General features: G+C 55.1%; 1 protein-coding gene across 1 annotated transcript; it reads right to left on the bottom strand.

Annotated features, from left to right (window-relative positions):
• Positions 1–1,294: 1,294 nt before the first annotated feature.
• CEBPA (CCAAT enhancer binding protein alpha) lies at positions 1,295–2,582 on the bottom strand. The gene has a single exon (XM_049786631.1). It carries the CDS (start codon positions 2,542–2,544, stop codon positions 1,411–1,413), a length of 1,134 nt encoding a protein of 377 aa, XP_049642588.1. The 5' UTR covers positions 2,545–2,582; the 3' UTR covers positions 1,295–1,410.
• Between the last annotated feature and the right edge of the window lie 5,759 nt (positions 2,583–8,341).

The following is an 8,341-nucleotide window of genomic DNA, read 5'->3' on the forward strand; positions in this document are numbered from 1 at the left end:
TAGAAGTGACTTCCTTCTGCAGAGAACTGGTGGGCCTGGGGGTAAGTCTCAACAACCTCTGCCCTGGGGGTGCCTTCTAGTACTCTTGGAGCAAGGCCAGGCCTGGTTCCTTGGGAAACAAAGACAAACTCCCAATCCCAGTGGAAAGAGAAAACAAGATTTCTTCTTTTATTCCCTGTGTTTCTTTTTTGGCAAGAAAGTGAGTATGAAAAGAAAACAAGCTAAGTCAAATAAAATGGTGGTTTGTACTGACGTGCGCATTCCCATTGCTCAGGCCCTGCCGGGATGCACAGAGGCCAGAGATGACGGTTGATATCAGCTGATAAAGCAGAATATTTGGGACGCTTCTCATAACTCTGGCCCCTCAGGGATGACTGCGGTGCTCCATGTTTGTCCGGGAATGCTGCGAACACTACAGGCTGAAGTTCCCTGTCAACCAACCTCTCCATCACAGAGCCCAGGCCAGGCAGTAGCTAGGAGACCACCCCCCACCCCTTCCTGAGAGCTGAACCACTAGAGTTTTCAGGGTTCAATGAGTGGCTCCCTTATATACTCATTGAGTGTCCCATCTTCTCAGTAAGTGAGCAGGCTTGGAGGTTAGAGGTAGAGGGCTAGGTGGGGACGCTTTACCCTCATAGATCAAGCAAGTGGCAGGAGCTGCCCCCCTTTGCAAGAGCTGACCCACTATAGAGCTTTCTGGTCAGGGCACGGTTTACTGAGTTGCCCCTTACACATTTACACACTTACTGAGCAGTCCACCCTCTCAGTAAGTGTGCAGGCTGCGAGGTTAGAGGCAAGGGGCTAGGTAGGGGCCCTTTACCTTCATAAAACAAGCAAGGAACTTGCCCCTCAGAGTCTCCAGTCTTGGATCACCGCCCCTCTGAGGACAGGAGATAAGAGTGGATGGGGCCACCTGGCTGGGACTTCTGCCCCCAGACCCCTCTGGCTTCAGGCTTGCACACCTCCTTTTCTCCAGGGGTGAGGAAGTAACGCTTTTCCGGACCCCCCAAAGAAAATGGCAAGGCACATAGCTGCTCCCCTACTTGGTAGGAATCGAGCACTGAGTTTTTGGTTTCCAAGGCACAAGTTACTCCTTAATACTAGAGTTAAAGGACTCCGACTCAGCCCCCTCCCCCGGGTCTGGCTGAGCCCCACGGGGGGCGCTGGCTTCTCCTCTGTCTGGGGGGGGCTCACCCCATCAACCCGAGACGGAGGTGGGCGCTGAGGATGGCAAGGGGGCACGGGGAGTGCACCAGGCGAGGCGTTTAGGCACTCCAAAATCTCCTAGGCTCCGTTTTGTTTTGTTTTGTTTTTTTCTTCTAAGCCCAGACACTCTCGAGACCCCCCAAACCAACCCGCTCCCGGCGTCCCAGCCAGTCCCAGGATGGGCTGGCCCAGCGGCGCGCGGCCTCACCCACAGTTGCCCATCGCCTTGACTAGGGAGCTCTCGGGCAGCTGGCGAAAGATGCCTCGCAGCGTGTCCAGTTCGCGGGTCAGCTGTTCCACCCGCTTGCGCAGGCGGTCATTGTCACTGGTCAGCTCCAGCACTTTCTGCTGCGTCTCCACGTTGCGCTGCTTGGCTTTGTCCCGGCTTTTGCGCACGGCGATGTTGTTGCGTTCGCGCCGCACCCGGTACTCGTTGCTGTTCTTGTCCACCGACTTTTTGGTTTTGCCAGCGCCTCCTCCACCACCTCCTCCTCCTCCACCACCGCCACCGCTACCCGGAGCAGCTCGGAGATCGGGGTGCGCGTTGCCCAGCCCCTTGAGCGCGCTGCCCGGGCCGGCCAGGCCAGCTGCGCCCAAGGCGGGCGCGGGGTGCGGGCTGGGCACGGGCGTGGGCGGCGGCGTGGGGTGACCGGGCTGCAGGTGCATGGTGGTCTGGCCGCAGTGCGCGATCTGGAACTGCAGGTGCGGCGCGGCCAGGTGTGCGGGCGGCGGGTGCGGGTGCGAGTGGTGGTGGTGCGGTGGCGGCGGCGGCGGCGGCTGGTAAGGGAAGAGGCCGGCCAGAGCCAGCTGCTTCGTCTCGTCCTCCTCGCGGGGTTCTTGCTTGATCACCAGGGGCCGCAGAGTCGGCGCCCCGACGCGCTCGTACAGGGGTTCCAGCCTGCCGTCCAGGTAGCCGGCCGCCGTGCAACCGTAGCCCGGAGGAGGAGGAGGCCCGTGCGCGCCTCCGGGCATGATGGCACCGCCGGGACCCACGGGGCCGCCCGGGTAGTCAAACTCTCCTCCTCCGCCGCCGCCTCCTCCTCCAGCCGGAGCCGTGGCCGCCTTGGCCTTCTCCTGCTGCCGGCTGTGCTGGAACAGATCGGCCAGGAACTCGTCGTTGAAGGCGGCCGGGTCGATGTAGGCGCTGATGTCGATGGACGTCTCGTGTTCGCAGATGCCGCCCAGCGGCTCGGGGCCGGCAGGTGGGCCGGGGGGTTGCGCGGGGCCCGCGCCCCGGGAGAAGCCGTAGACGGCGCTGCTGGGCGCGTGCGGGGGACTCTGGAGCTGGCTGCTCATCGGGGGCCGCGGGTCCGCCTCGTAGAAGTCGGCCGACTCCATGGGGCCCCTAGAGTCCTGCCAGCATGGCGAGAGCCTCGGCGGCCACCGCCCACCCACCCCGGAGCGCCCCCGGACTCGCTGGCTGGCTGGCTGGCTAGCTCGCGCGCGCGCAACGCTCCCTGGCCGGCTCCCGGATCGCGACTGGCCCGTGGCCCGCGCGGGACTCGCTTTTATAGCACCGGGCCGGCCCCGTCGCCCTCTAGTGTCCGAGCGGGCCGGGTGCGTGGTTCTCCCCGGTCTTAAAGCCGACTCTTCACGCGCGATCCGCGCTCGTGGGGGGCCGGGGAGCGGCGCGCAAGCAACGCCCAGAGTTTCAGTCCCCGGCGCCTCCTGCTCCGGTGCAACAGCAACAGCGATTGCAGCAGCAGCAGCAACAGCAGCAGCGGCGGCGGCGATCCGGAGCTCACGCGGTCCGTGCTGGGGCGCTTTCCCCTACTTATTTTTATTTTTCACCCGTGCGCACCCATTTGCAGCCCACGCCGCGGGTGGAGGAGTGGGAGTACCCCGGCGCAGCGCTGCGGGGTTAGTGCAAGGAGATTCAGGGCTTCTGGGCTATCACACAAGTTGGAAAAGTCGCCACCGATCTTGGATTCCTGGATCTGGAAAAGGAGAGGCAGGAGTTGGGGCTGGAGGGGTGCGGGAATAAGTTGGGGATTGTCACCCGCCTCCTGCCGAGCTGTGCGGGGTGGAGAAGGGGATCCCGAGCGAAGGGTCTCTGTGTTTTTTTTTTGTCTCCGATCTCCAAGGCGCACAAGTTTGGCCGCTTAGCAGCTCTGCGTGTGCAGGTGGCCCCATCAGCCTGGCTCCCCAACCCGGCGCTAGGACCTCTCGGGGAGAACAGGGAGTGGAGGCTGCCGCGGCTGCAGAGCCGGGAGGACCGGGCCGGGTCCAGGGCCCTGGGCTGGAAAACTTTAAAAACTTTTTTTGTATTATTATTATTTAAAATCTGTCTGGCCTGCATGCAAAGATTGCTCGGCGCTAGGAGTTAAGCGCTGTGATTCCCGGGCCCCCCAAATCCTTCTCCCCACCGCACCCCCCAAGTGGGACCTTCCAAGGTGGGTTCTAGGGGCTGGGGGTATCCTTGCAGGGGCGTTTGCACCGAGTTAGCAATTGAACTTGACTCTAGGATTCCTTTTGGGGGGAGGGGGGGATCCTTCACGCGGTAGGCGGGGAAGATGGCCGAAATCCACCACCTTTTTTCTTTCTTATTAACCCCGTTTAGGTGGGCACCCAGGAAAGACAGGGGAAGCCAGTCTCCACATCTTGGCGGCCCTGGGTCCGAGCTGTTCTCTTATGAGAACCAGCCAAGGTGGTCCACGGAGCTCTGAGTCCCCTTGATCCAGGGGGACAGAGAGTCCATCCAGGTGTGTGCGCCCCTCGGTGCAAATCTCCGCACCCACTTTCGCAGTGGTAAGGGGTTTGCCGCAGCGTGTCTCCCCGGCCACGTGGCACCCTGAGCTTTCTACACCCGGATCTAGGAGTGGGGATGTGCCCAGTTCCCAGGGGCCTCCCTGGGCCCACAAGTGGCTCTGTCGGATCTCACCTCCTGGTTGGACTGTAACTGTATGGCACGACCCTCTCCCAGCCTGAGGTCGGGCGAGGTGCCACCATACAAAGGGGAGGGAAGGGTTCTCAAGAGGAGCAGCACAAAACCCCTGCCCGGAGGCCCCACTAGCTAGCTCTAGCTACCACTGTGGTCGCAGTGAAGAGGCAGGCCTGGGGACGCATACTGTGCTTTAATCAAGTTCCTATTCAGCGTATTCCCAGGGATTCTTGGGCCAACTGAATTGGGCACACACACACACACACACACACACACACACACACACACACACACACACACACACACACACACACAAGGCATTTTCAGCTTCAAGCCTCTGGACTGGGAGCAAAAGTAGAGCCATTAATAAGTAACCCACAGCCAGCAGAGCACCTGTGCCTCAGGTCAAAGGGGGACCCACATGCACATCAGATATGGTGGGGGGGGACCCTGAAAGCTTTGCCTGGGGCTTCATGCTGTCTGCAGTGCTGAAATGAAGGGTATTCCGCTTGTATGTGAGAAGAAATGCCCCCGTCCGCACTAAGAGGGGTCTGTGGATTACCAGGATGGGTCACGAGGCCCGTGTGGTGTTAATTAGCCTCACAGCCCCTGCACAGACACACTCAGCGCCACATCAGGTCAGCTGACAGTGAGGGGCCTCAGAGCAGTGGTGACAGTGGGGCAGGACGGGACAGGCAAAGGTGTTTTGCTGATTCATTCATTCATTCATTCATTCATCAAACATCTGTTAGGACTCACCAAAGAAGTTGGAAATGGATGGACCTGCACCCTCTTTGGAACATATTGCCCTGGAAATTGCTTCCCCAAATTCAGATGATGCAATTGTAACCCCAATCATGATGTATGTGAAGATGAGGCTTTTTTTTTGGAGGAGTAGCATACCTGGCGGTGATCAGGGGTTACTCTTGGCTCTGTGCTCAGAAATCAAATCACTCCTGGCAGGCTCGGGACCTATATGGGATGGATGACAGGGATCGAACCTGGGTCAGCCTCTTGCAAGGCAAGTCCCCTACCATCTGTGCTATCCCTTCAGCCCATGAAGGGACTTTTTGAAGGTGATGAAGTCTAAATGAGGTGCAGAGGGTGGGATCTGATTGGATTGGTGGTCTTAGAGGAGAGAAAAGGATTTCTTTCCTTTTCCTCTCTCAGAGTCCCTCCTCCTTCCAACCATACAATGGAGGAGAACTAGAGGGGCTGTGTGGGTGCCTTTGGGACTTTCACCAGAACCCCAGCATGTAGGCACTATCAGAGCTGTCAATTTCAGCCTCTGAAAGGTAGAGAAAACATATTGCAATGGCAGAAACCACCCCCTCTGGAGTGTTTGTTATGGCAGCCAGCTTTGAGAGAGGATTTAACGCAGGAGTGGACCTTGGAGCCGGGCCTTGAGGGATGAGCAGACCTTGGAGCTGGGCCTTGAAGGATGAGCAGGAATTTGCTAGAAGAAAAGGCAGACAGACAGCAGGTGCAAAGGTGGAGAGACTGCAAGTGTATGGTGTGTTCTAGTGACAAAGGACAAGATGTCTGCCAGGCTGGAGCGCAAGGATTGCTGGGAGGGGCCTAGATAAGGCTGGATTCGCCTGCCTCTGAGACTGGCTTCCAGGCCATGGCAGCTTGGAGTAGGAGAGAGCCTGTCTTACAGACTTTCGCCCACCCTGCTTTGATTTGGGGAGCACTAAGATCCCATTTTGGTTCCCATGGGAGAGGGGACAGTCTTCATTGAGTTGCAATGGAGCTGGGCCCCAGAGTGAGGCAAGAGGATGTAAAGAGAGTAGGACTGGAGTCTGGGCTGGGACTAACTTTTGAATGGGGTTCCATCCTTGATGGAGGCAATGCAGGGGACAGCAAAGGTCCCCTCTAAGCTCCAGGAGCACCCTTCCCACTTCCAGGACACCTACCAGACTTGTGGCTTGAGGGGAGAAGGCCTTGGAGACTGGCCTGTCATATTCCAGCTTTCCCTGTGAAACCTCACCTTGAGGTGAGGAGGAAGTAGTAGTGGGACTATGAGCAGCTGCCCAGAGGTGAGGGAGTGTCTGGGGGCCCAAGGCAAGGTAAAGGGGAACCAGTTCTATGGGGTTGAGGATGATCTCTCCAAGACTCTCTTAATGTGCCGAGCAGGAAGAGATGCAAGGACCCCAGTTTCTATAAGCCTGGAAGAGACAGATGGGTGCTGACATCTTTATAGCTACAAAGGAGAAACTCAACAACTGAAGCGTAAATACCTTTTACAGGCACAACTGGTGTTCTGACAGCTGGGATAAGGAGGTAGAGGTGACCAGAGGGAGTGTGGAGCTCTCTAAAATTTGAGCCTGAGTTTTGGGTGATCTAGGTTGAAACCTAGTTCTAAAGTTATTCACAACTCTAATCATTAAAAAAAAAAGCAGGATGTGGGCAGTTTCTATTTTACTTTGATTCAACCTTCCTAATGCAACATCCATAAGAGACTTCATTAGCTTGAAAGATCTATGAAATTCTGAAGAGCAAACCTGGGACCAATTCTTCCAAGTTCATTTTCTAACCTGCTATGAAACGAAATCAAACGTGAGCTGGGTCCTCTGCAGCAGGACTAATGTAGGTAATTAATGAGAAGCAAAGACTAGAATTTCAGTTTTCAGGTACTCTGGAAAGGAATGGTCCCTGAGTATCTAATTACAGTGATCCAATAAAAATCCTTAAGACCTCAAGCAGCCCAACAAAACACTAGTTCCATTAAATCACAAATGTACCAGCTAATGAGTTTGATGCTAATTTGTTTCATGCTTTAGATGTTGATAGGTAAGTCATAGAGACATAATGGAGAGTCTCCTGAGTTTAGTTTCTTATCAACAGAGCCCAACCTCAGAAGCTTGGCCAACTACCAGCCAGCTGGCATACTACTCTCACCAGGAGGCCAGTGATGTGGGGCATCCCTCAGACCCATTAAAACCCTCATTTCAGGGGGCCCTAGAGGTGTGAGTCAGGAAGAGAGCACCTGCTGCCTGAGGTATGAGGCTGCAAGTTGAATCCTTGCACTGTCATATGCCAAATGCTAGGTCCAGGCTGTGAGCACCAGTACCAAAGGTGACCCACAAGAGTGTGAGCATCATGTGCCCTCCACCACAGCAACTAAAGCAGCAAGGGAGGGGGGATAAAATACAAATCATCCCATCCCAGGGTGGAAGAGATAGCATAACAGATAGGGCACTTGCCTTATACACATCTGACCTGGGTATGACCCCTGACATCCCATATGGTTACTGGAGCACCACCAGGATTAATTCTTGAGAGGTAATTCCTCAGAAGTAACCCTGAGAATCCCCAAGTGTGGTTCAAAACCCCTTTCCCTTAAAAACAAAACAAAACCTCTCTTTCGTTTCCCCCCTCTGCCCGGATTTAGACAGGTGACTGCATTTCCCCGAGCCTCTGCTTTCTGTAGATTGGAGATGATCATTCCTTGAAGTACATTTGAATTCACACAACATTGTAAAAAAATGGTTTACCTGTCACCATGAGTTAGAAAGAATTACCTTCTCAGAAATAAGACTAGATTGTGTATTTTGCATAGAAAACCACAACCATAAGTAGCCAGGCTCATAAATGACCACATGAGCTGATTCAAGAGGAGAGTCCTATTCTCTCTCTTCTTTCACCTCCTTTCTGACATTTCTTTTGTTGTTGATGGGGGTTTTTTTGAGGAGGGGACACACCCAGGGGCCTCAGAAGTTGCTTCTGGCTCTACGCTCAGAAATCGCTACTGGCTCGGGGTAACCAGATAGAATGCTGGGGATCAAACCCGTGCCTGTCCTGGGTCAACTGCATGCAAGACAAATGCCCTACCACTGTGCTACCACTTTGGCCCTGTTGTTGACATTGTTTATTTTATGCTCTTGGAGCTGCTGAAAGGATAAACAGGGGCACGATCTAGAATTTTATTTTATTTAATTAATGAATTAATTTAAAAATGGTTTTGGATTTTGGGTCACACCTGGCGTGCTCAAGAGTTAGTCCTGGATCTGGGCTCAGAAATCCCTCCTGGCAGGCATGGGGGACCATATGGGATGCCAGGAATCAAACCAGGGTCTGTCCTGTGTTGGCCACATGCAAGGTGAATGTCCTGCTGCTGTGCTATCGCTCTGGCTATCATCTAGGATTTTAGTAAAAGAAAATCAAGTCAGGGTTTAAGATTCAGAAAACTAGGAAAATTCCTCCATTACATGTTGATGGAACATGGTGGTGGTGAACGACAAACCCCAGAAC

This window comes from Suncus etruscus, chromosome 14 (genome assembly GCF_024139225.1).
Source record: "Suncus etruscus isolate mSunEtr1 chromosome 14, mSunEtr1.pri.cur, whole genome shotgun sequence".
Classification (NCBI taxonomy): domain Eukaryota; kingdom Metazoa; phylum Chordata; class Mammalia; order Eulipotyphla; family Soricidae; genus Suncus; species Suncus etruscus.

Bases quoted from the DNA above. Each gene is read 5' to 3' on its own strand.
- CEBPA (XM_049786631.1), bottom strand. From the start codon at position 2,544: ATGGAGTCGGCCGACTTCTACGAGGCGGACCCGCGGCCCCCGATGAGC.